Source organism: Pholcus phalangioides, unplaced genomic scaffold (genome assembly GCF_987345545.1).
Source record: "Pholcus phalangioides strain wild (caught in Gottingen) unplaced genomic scaffold, Ppha-v1.0 ptg000008l_1, whole genome shotgun sequence".
NCBI lineage: Eukaryota > Metazoa > Arthropoda > Arachnida > Araneae > Pholcidae > Pholcus > Pholcus phalangioides.
Window position 1 is genome coordinate 52,767,991 of NW_028301601.1, and position 25,161 is coordinate 52,793,151.

The 25,161-nt window shown below is 36.9% G+C and overlaps 1 protein-coding gene across 2 annotated transcripts in view; it reads left to right on the forward strand.

Annotated features, from left to right (window-relative positions):
* Positions 1 to 25,161, forward strand: part of LOC149084499 (uncharacterized) — a 91,749-nt gene that overhangs the window by 18,968 nt on the left and 47,620 nt on the right. Inside the window, exon 1 of one of the 2 annotated variants that reach the window (XM_089234901.1) lies at positions 3,549 to 4,191. The exons of the other annotated variant lie outside the window; for it this stretch is intronic. Within the exon in view, the coding sequence (XP_089091027.1) occupies positions 4,141 to 4,191 (51 nt within the window). The 5' untranslated portion in view covers positions 3,549 to 4,140. Of the gene's footprint in view, positions 1 to 3,548; positions 4,192 to 25,161 lie in introns of those variants that run through there. 2 annotated transcript variants of the gene reach the window in all.

The window sequence follows — 25,161 nt, forward strand, 5'->3', positions numbered from 1 at the left end:
ATAAATAAATGAATGAAATAATTTATAATCAATAAATGAATGAATTCAGAATTCATAAATGAAATACTGTAATCCACAGAAGATGAGTAATTTCAGAATTGGAATAAAAATAATTTCAGAATTGAAGGAATAAAAATAATTTCAGAATTGGAGGAATAAAAATAATTTCAGAATTGAAGGAATAAAAATAATTTCAGAATTGGAGGAATAAAAATAATTTCAGAATTGAAATAAAAATGACTTCAGAATTGAAGGAATAAAAATAATTTCGGAATTGAAGGAATAAAAAGAACTTCAGAATTGAAGGAATAAAAGTAATTTCAGAATTGATAAATGAATCAAGAAATAATTTCAGAATTGATAAATGAATCAAGAAATAATTTCAGAATTAATGAAAGAAGATTGTTTCGGAACAGATGAATGAAATGATTTAAAATAAGTGTAATAATTTCAGAATTCATAAAAGAAATGATTTTCAAAATTTTGATGGAAGGCTTATCTTCCATCTATCTCTGACACGATGAATTATTATTATTGCAATGAATAAATTTAGAATTATCTAAAATTCTGAATTTACGAATGTCTTTGGTAATTAGAAGATCTCTGCTTGTGTGTGTGACTCGGTGGGCAAAAGCGACTTCATCGAATGAACCCCGAAATTCATTTCTGTGGAATAATTTCTAGCATAAAAGGTTATTTTAAAATATATTTTCTGTCATTGTGTGAATAATATTTCTCTAGAACCCGGATGTACTATCCCCTGCTGTTTTGTCATTTTTGTCCCAAGTGGCTTTCTCAGCTGTCGCAATTATAACAAAGCACATCCTGTCGTAATCAAAATGCCATAAATGAACTGGACCACCACCAGTTTGGCGATAATGTGAAGAACTCTTCTCTCTCTCAATTTCATATACGAAAAGTATTTTATTAAGAGAATACCATTGCAAAACATATTGTTGAAAAAATAACCACTGTATTATAAAAGAGCTGTTAGAAGCCTTCCCTTTGAAAATTTTTCACAGTAAACGCGTTCTTGTGAAAGGCATTGTTTGAAGAAGCATTTTTGCAAAAATAATTTTTGAGATGCCTTGTTGTAAAGCACTTTTGTGAAGATAATTGTTGAGATGCACTGTTGCCGAAGTAATTATCAGTAAATAGTTCTCTCATTTGGGGCATAGTTGTAAAAGACATAAGGAAGCATTCTTATGGAAAGCATTGTTGTCAGAGATATTAGCATGGACATTCTTGAGAAAGCACTCTTGTTCAAAGCATTACTGTCAAAGTCATTCTCAGGGAAAATATTATTGTCCATAATCAAAATTATTGTCATCAAAAACATTAATGTCAAACAATTATGAAATTAATTGTTCAGTGAGGAAGTCAAAATATCATTAGAAAAAATTTCTTGTGTGAAAGAAATTTTGGGAAAAGTACTCTTGTTCAAGGCAGCATTATTGTCGAAGCCATTAGGGAAGCATTCTATTGAAAGCATTGTTGTCAATGTCATCAGAAGGACGTATTCTAGTACAAAGCATTGTTGAAAAAAACATTTCGTTTGAGTCTTTTGTTTGGAAAGTTATCTTCTGGAAGTCATTGTTGTCAAAAACGTTATTAGAATAAATTCTTATAGAAGACATTGTTGAAAAAAAACTGTTTAAAGCATGGTTAAGAAAGCCCTGTTGTGAAAAGCATTGTTGTCAAACATGTTTTTCTGGAAATCATTATTGTTTAAGACATTGTTGTCAGAAGCATTAGAAGAAAATATTCTAGTAAAAAAAAATGCTAAAGGTACTACTCTCTTGTTCAAAGCATTTGTTATCAAAACCATTAAGGAAGCATTCTTAGGGAAAACATTGCTGTAAAAGACATTGTTTACAGAGATATTAGAAAGAAGTATTCTTGGGAAAAACACTACTGTTGAAAGGATTTTGTTGGAAAAACTATCTCCTTGAAATAAAAGCTGTCAAATACATTAATAGAAAAAAAATCAAGTGTTAAAGAAGTTGTTTGGAAACACTATTTTGGAAGGCATAATTAAGAATGTTTTTTTTTAGAAAAGCATTCTGTCAAATATGTTTTCAGGAAATCATTCTTGTTGAAGACACTGTTGTCAGAGACATTAAAAGGAAATATTCTAGTGAAAAACATTATTGAGAGAAAAAACCACTATTGGGGAAAGTATTTTGTTGGGAAATCTTTCTTCTTGGAAAAAAATTCTGTGAAAAAACATTATTAGAAAAAAATGTAGAGCAAAAGGCATTATTGGGAAACGCTTTTATGGAAGGGATGGTTAAGAAAGCAATTTTGTGAAAAAAATTCTTGTCAAATATATCTTCAGGAAATCATTCTTGTGGAAGTCATTGTTATCAGAGACATTAAATGGAAGCACTATTGGGGAAAGTATTTTGTTGGGAAAGTACTATTGGGGAAAGTATTTTGTTGGGAAAGTACTATTGGGGAAAGTATTTTGTTGGGAAAGTACTATTGGGGAAAGTATTTTGTTGGGAAAGTACTATTGGGGAAAGTATTTTGTTGGGAAAGCTATCTTCTTGAAATCATGTCTGTCAAATACTATATTAGAAAAAAATCTAGTGTAAAAGACATTTTTACGAAACATTTTTTTTTTGAAAGGCATTGTTAAGAAGTCCCTGTTGCGGAAAGCATTGTTGTCAGATATATTTTCAAGAAATCATTCTTGTGGAAGGTATTGCTGAGAAGCTTTTTATATGTGAAGAAATGTAACAAAGAAAATAAATTAATTTTCAAAACAAACTTATCAGTAAAACAAACTAAAATAACTACGTCTACTCAAAAACCATCACCTAAAAAAACCACAGAATGGCCCAACCAAAGGATTTTGGCGAAAACTTTTGGCGCGTACCTACGACGCACGTGATTTACTTACGCCAAGGGCATCAGGGAAAAGAAAGAGAAGAAAAAAATAGCCATCTGATCATCACACACAACGGTGAACTTGAATTAGAGAGAGAGCAAGCGTATACACAACGTCTCCGAGCGGTCTATATCAGCGTAGGCCACGAGCGGCAGGTCTCGTTGTTTTCGTTCCACAGCATCATCATCGCAGGTCAACAATTTACACACGTGGATATTATTACATACGGACTGCTCCGGCCTTTCAGGAACGAAATCATGATGCGAAAATTCTTGGCCTCGCCGTAAGAAACTGACCGTTTATACGCTCCAAACTCTGGTCAAGATTCCGTGGTTATACGCGATATACCGATCATGGATAGCTGATCTTTATTGAAGTGGTGTGTGTGTCAATAATTTTTGCTTATCCAAGGAATGTTCGCAAAAAATAGACCAGAAAAAAATGCCATACGTCATGAATTCTTCAGAAATAATCTCTCTGTGAAGGCTGGATGTGATGATGTTTTTTTAGTGTTATTTACTTCACGAGGATTTACCAACGGTCTGTTCGTTATCTTATCTGGAATTTACGCGTATGGGGAAAGGAGAGTTGGCGATCAAAGTCCGTTTTACGTCGTGAATTCGACCGATTCTTTTCGGTTTCACACCAAAGTGTCACTCTCAATTAACGGCGATCCAAAGAACAATACGATCTGAAGTGACGTCAAGGAAGCACAGGGAAAAACGAATCATTTCCCATCATTGCCACGTGATTTGTGATCATCTCTGTGATCTTCCTCGTTTTGCTCCATCGGCGATAAGCTTCCAGCCACCCACGTCCCAATCGGGTCTTGTTGTTGTGGACGTTTTTCTCCTCAAGTCCCACGCTGGTCACCACGGTTCCGCAGTTCTTGAGCTGCTGCCGTAAAAAAAAACAAAAAAAAAGGGATAACATTCTATTAATCCGCCACAAATAACAAATAATAACAATAGGGAGGCAGTTTTCTCCTCCGAACACCATCGTCGCCGCCGTGGAGAAACGTGACCTCTACCGGAACGTGTCGGATGATGGTGATGCCTGTGATGCGGTTGCCGTAGTACCGTGGTGATGATGGTGATGTGATACTGGTGACCTATGTCCCGAGGTGTTTGGAAACGGACCGACTTCTTTCTCTCCTCCGGTTGATAATATTCTTTCTCCCTTCAAAGACCCGTTTGTTTCTTGTGTGTGTGAGAAGCGAGGAGGTCACTCAAAGACATCGTCCGGCCATGAAGATGGGATCTGACAGACTCTACAGGGAAGTCATCTGTAGGCTGAGAGTAAGCTTCAAAACAATTATGGTTTTTTCTTGTTTTGGTTTTTTTAATGATGGCATTTTTTCCTCCCTGTTTACTCTCAATTACTCTTGTTGCAATTTTAGATGGCGGAAAAAACTACTTGTTTACCAACAACCATGTCTATTAGAAAATGATTGAAAAGGGAATATTTTTCCGATGTATTTCCCTCTTTCGATTTTTGGTAAATAATTACTGCGTATGAGAAACTATGCAACACTGGGCTTTAGCCAGGTGTCAAAATTTTCATTTAAAAAAATCTGTCTATGTATACAGGACGGGGGGGGAAGGTACTAGAATTTTTTTTTTCATGAAGTTCCTAGTATATATATGTTCCTATCTATAAACGAGATTCATTCTTATAAGTTACTGCAGACAGAGGACCAGAATTAGGAACATGTCATTTAACCAATTCCTGTCAATGGGTAAAAGTGTATTATATACACCTGTGGTTTTCTTAACATTTCTCACCCACGGCACTCTCTGCAGCACATTTTCGTCTCGTGGCCGTTCTATCCAGGTCCGCAACGAGATGCTTGGTCACCCGGGGCAAGCACGCATTTGGACGCCCCCTTGTAATTTTGGAGAGGTTTCGGAATGAAATTTGCACCCCCCTCGGGTCCAGCACCCCGGGGCACAGGACCCGCCTGCCCGCCCCCTAGTGGCGATCCTGGCCCTGTCTCATCCATGCCCCACCCCCCTCATCCACGAGTGAGACCTTTTCTACTTACTGAATTGAATTTAGTAAAAACTAAATTTAGCCTACAAAATGAACAAAAATTTCATAAATAAGATCGATATCTGGAACCCTGGGGCCAAGTATAGATTTCGAATGGGTGTGGGGGGGAGGGGATATGATCATCCCTTCCAAGAACCGAATTACATGGAAAAAAATGTCCATGTACAACACGAGACGATCCAACGAGCATACAAAATTAACCGACCAAAACATTTTTCCATGAACAATATACACAGACCCGACAAACCAGTCACGGCCCAGGCTCTGTCCCTCCAGGGATATGAGCCTTTTACCCTTGCGGGTTGGGTCGCGCTGGGGAGAATATACACAGACCCGGCATAGGAAGGGGTAAATTTTAACACAGCACGGGACTTGGTCAAGAATTCTCAGTTTTCACAAGCTAATCCTGCTTATAAGTAACCGTAGACAGATGAATAGAATTAGGATGGTCCAATTGAAAAAGAAAAGAAATCCTGCCTGTAGTAACTATATCAGGGGCGTAGCCAGAAATTTCGTTCGTGGGGGGGGGACCAAAGTGATAGACCAATAGATTTGGCCATCTTTTCCCCTTTTTTCGGTTATTTTCTCACATTTCGGGGGGGAGGCAGACCCCCCCCCAAGTCCCCCCCCTCCCCGCTACGCCCTTGAACTGTATACAAGACCGGACCTGAGTAACATAAGGGAGATATGGGGAAGGGCTACCGCCCCTCCCTGTACCCCCGAAAATTGGTATTATTATTAATATAGGCCCCAAGAGCCTGCATCCGCTCATGTTGAGCGAGTGACTGTTTTCATACAATTTCTGTCTATCAGGGGTCTGTGTGCAATTAAGCTCTGAATTACTTACATAAAATATTTCAAATTAACAGAAAATAGTTTAAAATAACTAGTTAAATTCATTTGGAAAAGGTTTCTTTTGTTTAAACATTTTAATTTTTTATTTTTATAGAAATTTTTTTTCATGACGGATAGAATTCTCGGAACTGTCAGATTTTGCGCCCCTTTGCTGCACGCAGGGGAACAGAATCAGATGGGTGCCAATTTCTGTAAACAATTCCTGTCTATTTTTTCTTACTGTAGCCTGAATCCAAGGCCGTCTTAAGAGCATCATAGGCCCACGGGCCAAATGATTTTTCTGAGGCCCTACCTGGCAAATTTTCGAAAAATTCACCTACTAATTTTTTTTGAGCCCCCCCCCCCCCACACCCCGGGCAGCACCCGGGTGGCCGATGTGGTGGTCGAGTGGTCATAGTGACGGACTCGCATCGCGGGGACCCGGGTTCGAGCCCCACCGTCGTCACAGTGGTGGTCGGCTGAAGTTGGTTTTCTGTGGTTCCCAACTTCGAGGCGCAAATGCGAGCCGATCCCCCCGTTAAAAAGTCTCGCCACAGAGAGCAACAGACCTACAAACAGTACAAATATTCAGTCACAACACATCACTCACTTCACTTCTGAGATATAGATGGCAGCATTGAAAAATCATATACAACACTAGATACGCACTCAGACTGTTAGGTACACACAATTACACTTCCGGCACAACTCACTAGGTAGAAAATTGCCTATGGCGATAGACCTGAGTTGTGCTCGGTTTGAAAAAAAAAAAAAAAAACACCCGGGTGGGTCCATGCGTTAAGACGGCACTGGGGAAGAAGAAACCGTATGCAAATCTGCGTCACAGTGAAGAAAAGGCTTTTTTTTCTTTGATCAAAATTGTCTGTTTTTGTGTGTAAAGTTTTTCCCATCTTTTTCTGAATCATCCTGTATCGGGGTGGGGCTGTGAGAAGTCGGATTTAGTACTAGACAATGATCTTAGCCCAGGGGGGGCTTTGCTGCAGGATGTGGGGGGGGAGGCATGACTACTGCGCATTATGCCAGTGGCATTGAACCTGGAGTCCCTTGGGGTTCTGGGATATTCTGGGGATGGGGGGCACAGGTGAAAATCAGATGAAAGGGAAATCATGATAAGTGCGGAAAGGGAGGGGCATGGAGAGCTGTGCAGAAATAAAGCTTTCAAGTGAAATATGGAAGGTTTTAACTTTTCTAAGGTTCTACTTTCAGAATCCTGCAGAACTTTCCATATAACCAGGGCCATTTTCACCTACGGGCTCATGTGGGCGTGACCCGGGGCTTCATTTACATAGAAAGCTTACACGATATGCATAGGCGGGGATAGACTTTGAAGTCTGGGAGGCACGGTCATTATTGCTGGGGGGGGGGGCACGATGATGATGATGTCAATTCTCATATATACATTAGATCAGTCGACTCCGCCTTTGACGCTGGGGGGGGTAATGCGCCCCCCCCCAATGTGAGAGATCTAGCACTATAATTTTCAAAAGTAAGCATGTGTAAATAAGTCAGCTTATATATTTACTTTTATCTATTGCCAGCTAAGTTCGGGGCCCTACAATCAGGGCCGTCTTAAGAGCATCGTGGGTCCCTGGGCCAAAGGATTTTTCTGAGGCCCTGCGTGGTGAATTCACGGAAATTTCAAACACATTTCATTTTTGTGAGGCCCCTGGGTCGTGCCCAGGTGGGCCCATGCATTAAGACGGCACTGCCTGAATCACAAAGAATGTGGTTATACATTTGGAAATGTCCACTTCATACATATACTGCCTGCTTCATTTCATTGACTAAAACGAGCTGTATAGTTTAGCCAGGCGGAATTTCTAACAAATTAGTGCATGCCGGAATGCACGTGTACGTGCTGTGAATTTAATGTGAAGTTTGTTTATGCGTAATGCGTTATTTGTGCGTTATGTGTAGTGTGCTGCCATCTGCCATAAATTTTTCTAACTATGAATGAAATATAACGATTGAATAATTGTACCGTTGTTGGCCTGTTGCTCTCTGTGGCGAAACTTTTTAACGGGGATATTGGCCGTGACTAGGCTGGAGTAACCGGAGCAATGCCCTTGGGTCCAGAGCCGAATGGGGCCGCCCAAACCCTTTTTTTTTCTTTTAGCACAACTCTTTCGGGGGGATTCAAGAAAAAAGTTTACCCCAGGACCCTCCGAGAGATACGTTACATCCCTGTTTGTACGTCTTTCATCAGGCCCTGAATAAGCATTACAATTCGAAATATATTATTTGAATGATTTTTCCGGCTTTCAATGCTCGTCTTCAACTATGAATAAAATTGTCAGCTTAAAAAAAAAAATTATTTATTTTTTGACCATTTAAGGGTTAAGCTAGAGTTCTTCTACATCGAGGGCAATGCATAGGGCAGCAAAATCCCTCCACCTTACCCAACTTATACAGCTTGTTGTATTCAATGATAATCAATCAAACACACTGCGTCATTCTGAACTGCATAGCACCAATCTTAATCGAATCTAGGACGTGTTTAAACGAACGGTAATCTAATTAGTGCATCTGTAAGAGAAAAAAAAAAAAAAACAAGCTGGCTGGAAAGGGTTCGCTGTATTTTCTTTACGGGTCTTGTCAAGATGAAAATATTATGGAGACAGTGTCGTGAATAGCACGCAGATAACATCATAAAGACCATTATGGAAAATAAAAATGATGGTGGATAAATGTAATAAGATGCGTGTGGTACCTTGCTCTCTCTCTCTCTCCTATAGGTAGAGAGAGAGCTTAACGTGATTTCGAATGCGGAATAGTGTGTATATACGCCACTGTGATGCATGAGGAGTTTGCGCGAGTATCCCCCCCCCCCCCCCCTGCCATTGCTATTCCAGAACGGTTCTCAGATTGTCCCAGGCGTAGATAGGATCTATCCTTTTTCCTGTTTCGATCGGTTTCCAATTTTCGTGTCTTGATATCGATGTGCTGCTATGTGTGCGGGGAGTATTTGTGAACATTGCCGAGATTTATCGGGGAGACGTACGATTCTTGTTCTGGGGAAGAACCGGAAATTTTTTTATTTTATATAGCCTGATACACATAGTACTCTGAAAGGATCTTCGGCGTACGCCATCTTTCTTCCATTGATCTTCGAGTTCACGTTCCCTTTTCAAGAAACATTTCTCTTTCATGTCTTCTAATCCCCCCATAATGTTTGTAGCTGTGTTTGTGATCGATTCTCTCGTGTTTTTTTCCCCCTTCCCCCATACATAAAATGTATGGCTATTACTATTGAAAATCCATCGATGAAGATAGAACTTTTTATTGGAGAAAAGTTTCACGAAGCACTTGGAAAACCAGAATCTTTTTTGTTACACTGTATTTCAAGTGCTATATCTATATAAATATCAGAATAGCATGTTAAAAGTACAGTATCTTTGAATTTTTTTATTGTTTGGAATAATTTTCAGTGATATTGGGGGGTAAATGAATACGGCGAAAATTAAATATGTAAAACTTCCTTGAATGATAATGATAGTTTTGGCTTGTGTTATTGTTTCCCTAATGAGGAAAAATTGAAAAGTTAGAAATTGTTATATTTAGAATAATGAGGATGTGTAACTCTTCTCTTATTCATAAAATACAGAACTTCGTAGTTTAAATACCGGTTATTGGTAATTAAAGTAGAGCTTTACGGGCCATGTTCGCGTTAGGAGGAGGAGGAGGTAATTAAAGTAGTAATTATCATTTAGTTACCAAGTTGATTTGGGTTTTTTCTCACGTTATTTAGGGAAATTTCGCAGTATAATTATGTAAAAATTGTATTTCTTTACTTATATTTTTTACTAATACTGTATTTCATGAATGGCAACAATTAACCGATGGCAAAAAGTGCATTTATGTATTTATTAATTACGAGAAAATTTTTCCGTATGAGTAAAGCATTTCCAAGGAACTTATTGTTAAAAGTACTGTTGATTTAATCATTATTAGAACAAGCACTCTCGTAAAATGCATTATCTGTTGGAAGAAAATCAGTATTGAAGAAATTATTTTCGTAAAGCACTGATAAGGAAATAATTTATTAATTTATACAATATTGTTTGGCCGTGCGTTTGCAAGAGAATGCATGGATTAGTGTTGACACAAATGCTGTTGTATATTGTCAATGAAACCATGTTTTGTAGTTAGGAAAGCATCATTAAAAAAACCGCATTGTTGGTAAAAATGACTGTTAACGAGAGCATTGATAGTAAAATATACTGTTAAGGAAATCATTGTCCGAAATGCGCTATTAAGGTAGTTATTGTCGATGAGAGAGAGAAGCACTTTTCAGGTAATTATTGTCAGGGAAGCATTATTAAGAGAACCGCTTTGGAACAAACATTGTTAATTAACTGTTATAAAGAAAGCATTGTTAAGGGATTCATTGTTACAAAATATCATAGTTGAAGTAATCAGTGTTGGAGGAAGCACTCTTGTTAAGTACGTCAAGTGTCGGAAGAAAAGCATTGTCATAGGTGCCGGAACCTGGGGACTGAGACTGTTTGAAACCCCCCCCCCCCGCTTAAGGACTTGAGTCCCGTGTATACGGGACAACTGGCAGCTTTCAACCCCCCCCCCCCTCAATGTTTTCTTCATTTCGGTGCCTTTATGCACTGTTGAAGGAATTATTGTCAGTAAAGGAAATGATTTATATATCAATTTATACACTATTGTTTGGCCGAGACACCTATGCAAGGAAATGGTTAGCGCAGACACAATTACGGCACTGTTTCTTGTTGTCTCTGAATTCAACAACCGTGGGAGATTCGAGAATAGGGTTATAAGGTTATTCTGATCAAGTATTTTTTGAGAAAAAATTAATTTAAAACAGAGTGTCGGAGAGTAGATGCAAATATTGTATAAGAGTATGATTTTTAAGGATGATTAGGCTCATGAGTTTTATAAAAATAAGACGGTTTATAACTAAAACAAAATTATAATTATTGAAAAACTAAAGGTTAGGGAATCTTTAGTAAAGCAGTGTTGAAGAACTCATGTTTAGGAAAGCAGTGTTGAACTCATGTTTAGGAAAGCACTGTTGAAGAACTCATGTTCAGGAAAGCATCGTCAAGAACCACATTGTTCGTATACACTGTTAAGGGGAGCGCCTTGTTGGTAAAATACACTGTTAAGGGGAGCGCATTGTTGGTAAAATACACTGTTAAGGGGAGTGCCCTGTTGGTAAAATACACTGTTAAGGAAATCATTGTTAGAATAGCAGTGTTGAGGTAGTTATTGTCGGAAAAGCAGTCATTGTTAGAGAAGCACTGCTGTGAAATGCATCGTCTCTGTTAAGAATACGTCGGAGAAATACTGTTGAATGTTTTTTGAAAAGTACTCTTGTGAGAATCATTGTTATAAGAGAACCGCCTTAGCGTAAACATTGTTAATACACTGTTAGAAATGAAGCATTGTTAAATGACTCATTCTTGGAAAAGTATTGTTGTAGTAATCATTGTTAGAAGAAGCACTCTTTTTCAAGTACTGTAATCGTCGAAAGAAAAACACTGTTGGAAGAAATTATTGTCGAAAAAAAGCACTGATAAGGAAATAATCTATTCATTTATACAATATTGTTTGGCCGAGACTTATACAAGAGAAATAGAGTGCGTGATTAGTGTTAATGCAATTTTACACTGTCATATAATTTAAATGAATTCAACAATCGACAATAGGGAAGGGAATTCCACTCAGCTATTCACTGAAAAAAAAATTTTTAAACAGTCGGTAGATGCAATAGGGTTTTTTTAGGATAAGGATGATCAAGTTTATTATAAAAAAAATAACACAGTGTTCAACTAAAATAAAATAATTATTGAAAAATTAAATGTTCAGGGAATCATCGGGGAAGCACAGTAAAGAAGCACATTGTTGCTGAAATACACTGTTAAGGATGTCGTTATTGGTAAAATACACTGTTAAGGATGTCGTTATTGGTAAAATACACTGTTAAGGATTTCTTTGTTGGTAAAATACACTGTTAAGAATGTCCTTGTCAAAAAAATCCAAAAAATACTACTGTTGGGGTAATTATTGTCTGAAAAGCATTGTTAAGAGAATCATTTGACTAAAACATTGTTAAGGGAATCATTTGACCAAAACATTGTTAAGAAAAGCTTAAATACCATCGTTAAAGAAGTCATTGTCCGAAAAGCACTATCGAAGGAGTTCACAGAAGCACAGCTGTGAAACTCAGTCTCTGTTAACCATATAGATGCAATATAACAATTTAGTATAATTTTATGTCTATGCTGTTAGCAAAACGTCGGAGGATCACTATTAATTTTTGTTCTTCGAAAAGCACTATTGTAGGAATCATTACCAAGAAAATCGCCTAGGAGTAAGCATTTTTGATGCACTGTTAGAACACTGTTTGGTACACTATCATCGTAAAGAAATTCAAAGCATCGTAAGGAGATTTTCCCAAGTGATTTATTAATTATTTCAACTTTTCAATTACTTGTGAATTTTTAAAACTGTAATTGAATAAGAAGTAAATGCGTACATTAAAACAATTTGTTATTGCAATTAAATGAAATTATTGGTTCTTATCACAGATTCGAAATGATTTACGGAGAATGGCAGTTTGTTTTTTTTATGTAAAAAAATCGTTATTTTAATGGTAGAATCATATTCAATACAACAAAATACACAGTAAAAACATTCTTTCAGTATTTCTTGATGAAGTGGCCCATAAAATTCCATGAATGGAACAAAAAGTAGCTGAATAACCGGATAGCGAAACATAATAAAAAACAAAATATGTTTTATGTTATCACAGCCCTAGATTCTCGGTATTTATTATTATTTTTACTACTATTTACAGATCTTCCAATTGTTCATTATTTGGTTAATTATTTCCTTCGTCCTTGACTTTTATGGTGTTTATCGTTCGGCTTTTATCACGAGTGTTTCCGTTTCCAACGCCATTGAAATCGCTGTTTTTCGCAAACAACGGCAATTTCTTTGCTCTAATTATAAATGATAGGAATTGCTCTTGAAATTCTCTAATTATCTCAATTTCATTCCTTAATAATTTTAACCAATTTTTTAAAAACAATGCTTGATAATAAAGTGTATCATTCGCCTCAAGAAATGTTCTGTTAGATATAATTACGCGAATAATATTTTTAAAAGGGTATAATTTGTTTGGGGATAAAACACCATTATTCATGTCAGGAGTCTTGACTTTAATTTTATGGATGGTAAATTTGATTTATTTCATTCATAACATGAAATGGGTTCATAACATGATCGTAAGGGGTGATCGAAAAGTCAAAGAAAATGCAAAAAAAAAAATCAATAATTTTGTCATAGATGCTAGAAGTACAGGGTGTTTATAATTAGAGTTCCCGACTCTGAGTAGTTTTTCCACAAAAACTGCTAATCTGAATACAGCCAATTTTTCAGGATATCTTATTAAGACCATAAGAGAGAGAGATTTATGAAATAAAAACTTAGTTCAATTTTCGACCTCCAGGTGAAAAAGTTGCACTTTTTATTTAATTTTCCTTTTTCCCATAGACCTTATTGCGTATATACCAAGTTTCAATGGAATACGTCCTCCAGAACGGGTGCTACGTAGGTCGCGGTAGTATCAGTATACTGTGGAGTGTTACATAGGGACCACATCAGTGAGTGACCGAAAGAGTAACCCAGCTCGTGCGAAAGCATGTAAATGACCAAAATAGTGACTTAGAGATACAGGCGTATTTATATGGGGGGGGGGGCAAACGGGTCATAATACATAGTGCTGTATTCGAGGAATGAGTGGTTAAGAAAATTAGACTGAAATGGGAGAAGGGCGGCAAAATTCGTGTAGCTTATGGAATCGATTGGTTGAAGCCTCAACGATAAAAATCCAAACACCCAAATATTTTCATTCTCAGCTGTTCAATATCTACTTTTCAAATAAGTATCATTGATACATACGAGACACAGCGGTCTTTGTTTACCGTTGTCAAGTAGATCTCCCAAGATTTCCTAGTAACCGATACCGCATTGCTTGCATGTAGCGCAATTCTACAACCAGGTAAATAAAAGTATAAAAAAACAAAACAAGAGAGGGGGAAACTTTCTCTGGTTTCTTAAGAAACGACAAAGATACCGAGGAGAGACCAGATGTGTGTTTTTTATCCTCCCTTGAACAATTACCATAACAAAAAAAAAGATAAAAATAAGAACACGTTACAAACCTACGCGTGAAATGATAAACACATTAACGCTGCGAAAAAAAGAATCACTTAAGAAGTTTTAAAACTGATGAGTCTTGTATGTGTGTAATATACATTGTCTGGAAGTCGCCCACTTTCTTTTCCGAGAAATCCTGGAGGTGGAGTTAGGAATTTCTTAAGAACAAAATTAAAAGAGCTTCGCCCAGAAGAGAGAAAAGATTTTTAAATAGAAAATTTTTCAGAACAAAATAAATGAAGTTTTGAGGCTCTTAGTGTATTTGGGTTCATGAAAGACTCACTCACTCAGACAAATATAATTTTTTTTGGTGTATAATTCACCCGTTTATTCGTCTCATAAATAATACCCTGAGCTACGAAAATCACACACACACACACACACACAAATAGTCATCGTATAAATAATACCCTGGAAGACGAAAATCACAAAAAGTCATTGCATAAATTTTACCCGGGACGCCAAGATTTACAAAAAAAAAAAATTAATTAAATAAAAATAGAGACACTGCATAAATAATACTAGAACGACGAAAATCATATAAAATACGATAATAATCATCGCATGAATAACACCAGGGACGACGAAAATCGGAAAAAATATAATGAAAAAACATTCATTGCAAAAGCAATACCCAGGACACGACAAAAATAACATAATAATAACAAATAATAAAAATAGTCATCGCAAAAATATTTTTTTTTTATCCAGGAAAATCACAATTAATTTCATTCAATCATACTAACTTTACACACGCTGGACTAGATGCGTACGTAGACTGTTACGCACACCCCACACTTCGATTTCAGCTCATTCAACTTTTTCGTCTTGTCACCATGGCCCCTAACTAGGGTAGGGCTGACAGGGCTACAGCCCGGGGGTCCAATTACCATCATTTTCTGCTTTTCCATGCTATAAATTCACTGTAGAAGGGCCCGTTAAAGTCTGGCTTGGTGCCTGCCAAAGATCCCAGCCTAGGGGCCCTGCTCCATGCTCATCGCTCTTCTTTTTTTAAAAAAAATTGTTTTTGTGTCGGTCCCATGGGTGGAGATAGGGGGGGGGCATTCCTTCCCCCCCCCCCCCAGCGTCAAAGGTGGAGTTGACTGATCAGTATAAATGTATATCTGAATTGACATCATCATCATCATCGTGCCCCCCCAGCAATAATGACCGTCCTGCCCCCCCAGACTTACAAGTCTATCGCCGCCTATGGTCGGTCCTCTTTGCTGAACAAACCCGTAGGATGCCATGTCATATTTGTAGATTCTATCCCCCCACCCTCACTTGATGGGAGATATCGCCCACATTGGGAAACATTAGATTGGAAGAAGTCCTATTCTCTCTGGAAAGTTAGAGGAAAAGATCTATGAGGACGATGCTCATGCACGTGAAGAATTTTATTCCTCACGTAAAGGTGAAGGGAGCAAATTCCAGAATTTGAGAACGCTAACTTGCGTATCTGTTCATCATTAGAATTATCGCCAAAAAATTTACATTTGCTTTCATTTTCACCAAAAAACGATACTTTTGCTTTCATTTTCGCCAAAATGATACTTTTGCTTTCATTTTCGCCAAAACGGGACTTTTGCTTGTATTGTCGCCAATAAATGCTCTTATTATTCCTCATAATACTCACGCTCTGCTAAACAAAACAGTGAACAATCATCCAGTCAGTCTGTCTTTTTGCATCGTTGATTATTGCTATTACCATTGTTAGTTATTGCAAACCGTTGAGTAACTTGAAGTCGTTACGGTGCTTTAGTCATTCCCAACAAACAGCCAGCTCCACCCTCTAGAAACGGGCTTTCGCAAAATTACTCGAAGTAATTCATCCATGGGAATCGTTTGTGAGGTCTGTTTTGCACGTGGGCCTCGTCTTTTAAAAGCCGAGGGAACGCTTATTATATTGTTAGTATTATTATGGTTGCTCGAGGGTGACAGTAAGAATATGTCCATCCGTTCAATGTAATACACATTTCTTGTGTTTTGAAATGCGATGGCGTAAGAAAGATATAGAGAAGGGTATGAAAAAAAAATCCTAAAAGGGTGTGTTAATGGAGATCACACCTGGCTGATCATTGGTGTTAATTTTTAATGAACCAGTGGATAATCCGATTCTTTGCAATCGGCTTTCATTATTGCACTCTTTCATTATTTCCATGTGAATGAAATGAAGGGTGCCGTTCCAAGTTGATTACATCTTATAACGGGGGACATTTTCGCGACTGTCGTGGAGGGCCGCAAAATGACTAAAAGCGTTTGCCACGATATCGTTCAGGAAGTATCACGATATACAGTCAAACTCGGTTATAATGACATCGAAGCTTCCGTGAATTTTTGTCGTTATAACCGAGGTTCGAGGATGACGTCACTTATCCATACAAAGGTTTTTAACAGCTTTCTGGATATATTTAGGAAAGAGAGAAAATTCAACTGGGAGTGACGTCACCCTCGGATAAGTCGCCATCTGGTGGCACTGTCAGCAATTGTGAGCTTTAGCCTGAATTGTGTCCGACCGTCCATGTACAGTCCCGTTCAGTGCACACGAGCTCCAAGGAAAGATTGAGATATTCGTTGCATCTGTAGTCTAGTGCGTTCACCCGGAAAGTGAAAGGACGTGGGTTCGATTCCCCGCAGGGGCAGTTGAGTTTTCTCTCTTTCCAAAATACGTCTTTGCATCAGCCAGCTGTTAAAAACCTTTGTATAACCGAGGTTGTGCCGTTTTTGAGACATTTTTTGACGAAAAATGTCATCAGATGCAATCAAATGCTTTGGAAGGAGCTATTATTTCAATATGATTTGGTTGACCATATTTGATCGAGAGAAAACGGGAAATCGCTGCCATAAATATGAGAATTTAGTTGCTAAAATCTTCAGAATTTTGTTGCTAAAATCTTTAGAATTTTGTTGCTAAAATCTTCAGAATTTTGTTGCTAAAATCTTCAGAATTTTGTTGCTAAAATCTTCAGAATTTTGTTGCTAAAAACTTATCTTATATAATAATCTTTTCCTGGAGGTGCTTTCTTAAAAGTCCCCCAAAAGTTCAACTTTAAGTACTGCCCTCTGATGAAAGCCCACAAAGTTCATATTCATTTCTAACTCAAACTTTACACAACCCTCTAAGTCAGGGCCCCCTCAGGTAAAAAAAAAAAAATTTTTACAGTGAGAAAAGCAACCTGCACATTTGTGCATGTAGGGTCTGAAAGGGTTGAGCTCACCCACACAATCCTGCATTGTATATACTGTATTTGAGCAGCTTCTATCACCATCTTGCATCTTTCCAGCATCCGACATTGACATGATGGGGGCCCTAAGCAAAGCGAAAATTATGGGAGCCCACTACTAATGGAATTAAAGATCTTTGGTTAGTAAATGTACAGGGTGGACGAGAAGTCTTAAACACATTTTAAAAATTAATAACAAATCAAACAACTGACGTATAAAGGCGTGGTTTTGCACTAAAATACTTATCATGGCGAAGAGGTTTTTTTTTTTTTTTTTTTTTTTTTTGATAAACTAAAACAAATTCGAATTTGACTCTCAGGTGGCGCTTTAAAACGAAAAATTCACCATAACACATAAAATACAACACAAACAGTGAATAATTAATGTTCCTGACAGTTTGCGTTATATAAAACTATCACATTTCAATATGAACGTCCTTTCTATCTCGAGCTACATTTAAACGTGTGAAAGAGTGTTCATGTTGAAATATGGTAAGTTTACGTAACGCAAAATGTCACAAACATTAGTTATGCACTGTATGTGTTGCATTATGTGTTATGTCGAGTTTTTCGTCTTACAACGCCACCTGTGAGTCAAATTTGATTTTTTTTTAATTTATAAAAAAAAAAATCTAGGCCATGATTTATTGATAATAAATGATGGTATATATAAGTATTTTAGTCTAAATCTTTTTATGTCAATTGCTTAATTTGTTATTAATTTTTAAAATGTTTCTAGGACTTCCCGTCCACACTGCATATTGTTCAAATTTTGGGACCACTAAAATCATGGCGGGGCCCTAGATAACTACTCCATATGCCCATGCAGAAATTGGACCTTCCCCAGGGGACAATATCATCCATTTTGAGTTTAACCCTTCCCCTTTCTTAATTGATTAGGAAATGGCAGCGAGAAATCTTGCTGCGAGGCTTTTGATAATGATGCTAATAAAAGCATCTTCGATGTAAACCGCGAATATATCGATTAAAAAAAAATCTTGTGGGCAAATATCGAAGTTCTTGTTATGTTTGCATGAAATAATAATTGTATTAGATAAAATCTTAATATATATATTTCACCGTATGTTGCCTCAAGAAAACCGTGTCCATCCTCTTTTTACAGCTAATAATCTCCACTGACTCGCGAAAATAAGATGACAAATCAATTTAAAGGCATCCAGAGAGTGTCGAAAAAAGACATCAGTATGTGGTAATTATGAGTAATCAGAGTAAATGATAATTACTCACTGCTGTGCTATCTGTGAGATCCTCTCGTATGTAGCCATTCGCAAAAACAGTTCGAATTTCCTGTTTTTTTTGCTTTTTTTTTTCATATACCACAGCAGTGAGGATGACTCAGCACACACAAAGTTCTCTTTTTTTACCTTCTCTTCATACTATGATCCCCGAGGACTCAGACGAAATAACATTATAATCCGAATCACACAAGATCGCGACTCTCCGATAAGAGACGACACCAATTAATCTTCGGTTCCTCGACACACGTAGGAGATTTAGTACTGAAAAATTTCAAAAAAAAAAAAAAATTCTATGCATGCCTATCGCTTACATATTATGAATGGGAAGAAAAATCTGTTTCCGAAGAATATACACAAAGGAGGGAGAGTGAAATTGTGCGGCTGGTGTGGTGTCCGGATATCCGGCGGATGAACTTACAATGGGCACCACCAGTGCCCCCATCCCCCTTTTTTTCTTGTATGAGGTCTTGAAAGTGGTGTAAAAATGCGAAGAAGGGCACCAGTTTGGGTGCGACTTTTATTTATCTTTTGTACTTTGTTTTGGAATTTCCTCACGCGATGATGTGTCTTTTCGTGTCCTTGGGAAATGAACCGAATAGATTTCGAGTTTATTGTTTAAAGTGCGTGAAGGCACAAACAATAAACTATTGGCTTGGAATTCCAAAAATTGTGAAAATGGTTATTTTCCTTCCTTGTCAGGGCCGCAACTAGACGCTTGGTAACCCGGGGCACGTGCGCATTTTGGCGCCCCCCTTGTAATGTTGAAAGAGAGGTTTGAGAATAAAATTTGCGCCCCCCTCCGGTTCAGCGCCCGGGGCACGAGATCCGCCTGCTGCCCCCTAGTTGCGGCCCTGTTCCCTGTTACGGAAAAGATTTTTGAATTTTCAGTGAGTTTTGTGTGTGTGTGTGTGGAATGATATTCTCGTATTAAATAAAAACTGGATAATATTATGTTACAAAATTATGAAAAATAATGTGTATATAGGAAATTACTAAAAAATAAGTTCAAAAGTTACTAAAAACAAAATGAAAAATTGTTTTTTCAATTATTCATGTTATTATTAAAAAAAGTCATAAAAAAATTATTAAAAATAAGATATAAAATTACTGAAAATTGGATAAAAAATTACTTAAAGTAGGATAAAAAATTACGAAAAAATCAGATAGGAAATACTAAAAATAAGATGAAGAATTACCAAAATACTATAAAGATAATTACTAAAAATAAGGTTTGGAAAAAAATAGGATAAAGAATTAATATAAGATAAAATACTGAACAATACGATTAAAATTATAATTGAAATGTCGGATTGCCAATTAGACTGAGAATTAAAAGAAAAAAATTAAATTGATGAAAATTACTCCATATGTGAGAAATAAATTTTAATTTGGCAGAAAATTAAAATTAACAGAAATTTTATTTAAAGAATATCAAATTAGAAAATTTGATAACAAATCAGATTAAAACTTTCGGATGAAAAACTGCACAAAAATTAAAAGTTTCTAGTATAAAATGAGACCGTAAAAGTTTGATAAAAAATTGCAGTAAAAATTTGATGAAATCGATTAATAGAAAAGTAAATTTTTTTTTAGTGTAATTCTCTGTCTTAGTGTGTGTGTGTGAGAATGGATAATTGATTCGGATTCATGAGAGAGAGAGAGAAGAAAAAAGTTTTTATTGAAATCCATTTTTTGTGGCAATCATTTGCATACATATAATTTATTATTATTTAGTTAATACTATCTACCGAATTTCATGTATAAAACGAGTTTTTTTCCTTATGAAAGGAAAAGACCACTTTAATGACACTAGTGTATATAGAGGTTTTCTAAATATTACAAAATTTCACGTGAATAATTGCTATCATAACCCAGATACATTCAAGTCACAATATCACTTCCTCATTTTGCCATAACCACCTCGTTTCTTACTTATTATACTTATAAATTATCATTTTTACAAACGCCTTGCGAAACTTTTTGTGAATTTCATCCGGCATGCGCATGAACGCGGAACAAGTCGTCTCTACCCAACGTCTCACGTTAAAACCAATTCACTAAAAAACAAAAGAAATTTTGCTCATGAAGGTGACCTTTCATTAGGACACGTGAATATATTTTACAATGATTCCCATCACCATAGGTGATCAACGAAGTGTACGATAAGAGTTAATATAACTCGAAAAATCAGGAATATCGCCGTACTTTCTCAGCCTTTAACCAAACGGCCTTGGTTTGTTGGTGAGACAAAACAGTTCCGCTAGCCTAGATCTGAATAATCTTGTGTTCCTCAGTGTGTTGCAAGACATTGTGTGTTTCTCGCCGTCGAAATGAACGAACATTCTACGCCACGTTCCGGCGGCCTGACTCTTTTTTTTTTTTAACGTTGATATCATTGTTTGGATATTGCTGCAATTTCAAAAGGAAATGTTATTGTCCTTGTAAAAAACAAAACACCAATGGAGAAAGTCTTTGTTTCCTCCACTCCCAACACCCACACCTGTCCAGTTGCGTAAATGAGGGGGTCATCCTCGGGGTCATTCGTTTAAAATCGAGGATGCAGTAGTGGGAAAAAAAATTGCTTAGTAGTTATTTTTGAGTGTTTCACGGGGTAGGAAAAAAAAGATGTCTGGCGGCACTGGTGTGTTTTAAATTACTTAAATTGCTCGTGGGCGTACTAAATGAAGATTAGGTGATGATGTTAGTTGGAAATATGAAAAAAAAAGGGAGCCTTTTGGTATTACTTGGGTGGATTGTGGATTGTATTCCATGAGGGCTGTCATGAAATTATGTGGGTCACTTATTAGTGATCGTTAGCTGGTACCAGACTCTTTTTTTGTGTGTGTGTGTGTGATATTTTTAAGGTTATTAACCTTAAGTAATTTTTCTTGATGCTTTGTTGATGGCATTCCTGCCCACATGAAACTGTGGATGCAATTATTCAGCTTTTTTTTTTTTTTTTTTACAAAATGGGAAATAATACTAGAGCCCTGTTATGTGAGATCTGTTTCTAATACATGATGGACGAGACAACAACTTTTTGGCGCTCATCACACCGCTCAAAAGTCGCCAACGAAAAAGGCAAATACAGTAGTGGTCGCTTATAAGAATCACGTTTGGTTATACAAATACAACGCCACAACAGGCAAAATGCCCAACGAGGTGGCTGATGAAAAGATGCCCATAAAAATATGGATGTCATATATTTCAAAAATACAGCAACCCAATTAAAAATGCAATTAACACAAATTATAATCAATATATACACGTGATAAAATATTATACAATGCCCATAAAGAATACTTATGGTTGTCTTATTCTAAGTATGGATAGCTTCTTGATTTACCCCAACATGTTTATCGTATTTCTTTTTGAACGTGTCAATTGTGTTACAATTTACTACCTCCAGGGGTAAGCTATTCCATTTATTAACAACCCTATTAGAGAAAAATTCCCTGCGACACCACAACCTTGCATTGTCCCTCACCAATCGATACTGGTGTCCCCTTGTAAAAATGGTGATTCAGCCATTTTGATTCTTATATCCGGAGATTTTTTTTCTTCTTCTGTTGATTCAGATCGAAAGTACATAGTTTTGAAATCAGTGACTAACCTAATATGTATTCTGATTTTTTCTAAAAAAAATGACAAGATCCTAGCGAAGAATTTCCACGATATGACAAAAATGTTCAGCATTAGTTCGAGCGTGCAACCTTAATTTCTTTACCTATTCTGAAATTTGTTTGCACATAGCGAATTAAGTGAGTGAAATGAATTAAATATATTTCTTTTGTAGCGTCAATTAATAAAAAGAAAGTTGCCTAATAAGTATCTTGTAAATTAATAGCACACGCATTTAAAAATACTCGATTAAAATTCGATTCATCGATTAACAATTTTTGATTAACCAGATATACATTCCAATCGATTCCCCCAGCCCTAATGTAAATTACTCCTTCTGAATTTGTAGATTTTTACGAATCCTATATCCAGAATACAAGAAAAGGGTTTGTTTTCACATCTGAAGCGGGAGTCAAATTCCTAGTGTAACATTAATTTACCTGAACCTTATAGTACAAAGTCTTTTAGCCACTTGTACAAATATTATGTTTGCTTGTGTTATGTGTGCACATGTGTACTCGAACTTCGGAGAACCTCATGTTGATCTTGAAGGCTTATACTTCCTCTCGCTCTCTTTCTCGTGAATCAGTAAGATTGTGGACGAAGGTTAAACTGAAAGCTATGCGAGAGAGAGAAATGGTTATTTCTTCATTAATTTATTTAAGATTGACTGAACTAGTCGTACCATAATTATTGCTACAAGATTAACCATAAATTGTGCAAGGGTGCCGTGGTTGACATAAGTTTGAGAACCACTGGATTAATGGACTCAAATCTTTGTTTCGCAAATTTTATTCACGAATGTCCACACGTGCAAAAAATGGAAGTGCTGTATTAGTTATGTACCCATTTCCATTCGAGGGATATTTGCCTGAACCTTTGTAGATTCGTACTGTACACAGTGGTGTATTCACGTATTCACGGGGGGAGGGCGGCTAGCGAGCTATAGACCAGGGCGGCAGATTCAGAAGGGCGGAAAATTTGGGGAATGAGTGGAAAAGAAAATCAGTATAGAATGGGGAGAAGGGTGACGGAGATATTCGTGTATAACCCTCAATAAATCTGCCTCTGCCCAAACAGCTAGGTTATTGAGTGACCTGGAGAGTTTGTAAGCACGTGAGCGAGCAAAAAAAATGACTTAGAGCGTGAGAAAAACATGTGAATGACAAACGAGTCACCTACAGAGCGAGGGAGTACGAGGTCGGGGAATGACCTACAGAGCGAGGGAGGGCAAGGTCAGTGAATGATCTACAGAGCGAGGGAGGACCAGGTCAGTGAATGACCTACAGAACGTGTGCAAGTTTTTGAGTGACCAAAACAGTGTGCAAGCATGAGAGTGACCAAGAAAATTAGTAGAATGGGAAAAGAACGGAAAAATTCGTATAACCAAAGCGTTGTTCATGCATCTGAGTTGCTGAAACAGTGTGCAGGCATGTGAATGACTGGAGGAGTGATTTCAGAGACACGGGAGTACTTGCAGGAGTGGGGGAGGGGGGCAACTGGGTAAGAGTAGTCAGAGAAAGGGAGAAGGGCTACAAAATCAATGTAGCCCACAGGCTGAAAAGCCACAAATGCACCTCTGACTGTTCATCACTGAATGGATTGCCTTATAATGGAGGAATCAATGATGAAAGAAGGTGTGTGATAATGTCTTCAATAAAAAATTTCTCTCGTCCCCCGAGAAAAAAAAATGCCTCGCTCGGTTGATCGCGCGCCATTTACACTGTGATGATGATTGGGGGTGTGTTGCTTCATTACCTAAACAATAGCAGTGAAAACACCCGGATGCGCGTATCGTCCTAGAAAATGGAGAGGAGAATGTCCATTCTTCTCACTTTTGAAATAGCGATTGGCAGCGTGGGAACACTTCCAATTAAGAAAGGAAAACTACTTCATTGCACAGTGTTTGAATTAGTTTTTTTTTTCCACGATAAATGTATTCGTAGTAGCCTTTGTTGCCATTTCTGTATGGATAGTTCTACAACTTGTCAACTGGATTGCACTGTGTAGGTCTATAAGTTGACGAGATGTAATTTGTCTTATGCGTGTAACGCTTTTGTTTACTTCTGGATTGGTTATTACATTTCAATCACTGTAACGAAACTTTCCCAAAGATCTTTGGAAATAATTGGTGTTTTTTTTTAATGAGTTTTTGACGTTTTCTTGTTATAACGATCAAGGATCAAGGACTTTTTTACCACAATGACTTCACATTGGTTCTACCAAAGCCTCCCAGACTGTACTAGTTTTTACCTGGGAAGCTTCTGTTCTATACCGGATTCATTTCAAAATACCTTTTAATTCGATTTATTCAATACCTTTAATTGTCGCTCCCTGTCCAGGGCCCCCAACTAAAAATTAGGTCACTACTATTCATTGGGTAAATGCAGTATTTTATTATACGAAAAGTTACATTTTAAATTTTTTAAGTTTTCAGAAAACTGTAATGGATAATTTCGCGTTTTAGTGGTTAAAACCGCGTAACTGAATGCTCATTCTCAGTCTTAGGTCTTAACGCGCACGCACTCACACACACACTGTTCAATTTCATAAATAAATGAATAATTATAAATAATTTTAAATTTTACAAAAAGTGATAATTCATAATTTAACTCAATCCTTGGTATTTCGAGTTATAAATTAGTACTATACAATTAATTTCTAATTAAATTTTCAACAAAAATAATACAGGCTGGATGCGAAGCAAAAAAACTAGGCTTTGGCTCCCAAGAAATTTGTCTGCTGTAATTTTTTTAGATTTGTCAGGCCTGCAATTGACTTAAATAGGTGCGGTTATATGTACTAAAATACTTATAATGGCCAAGAGTTTTTGGTTTTTTTGTAATAAATTTTTAAAAAAAAGTTCAGACTTCAGTCACGGGTGGAGCTGTAAAATGTAAACCTCGACATAACACATAAAATGTTGCACAAACATTGCGTAATTAATGTTCATGCCGATTTGCGTTTCGTAAAACTACCATATTTCAATACAAGAACCCCCCCCCCCCTTTTAGCTCAGATTATATCTGAATAGGTGGAAGGGTTGCTCATGTTGAAATATTGT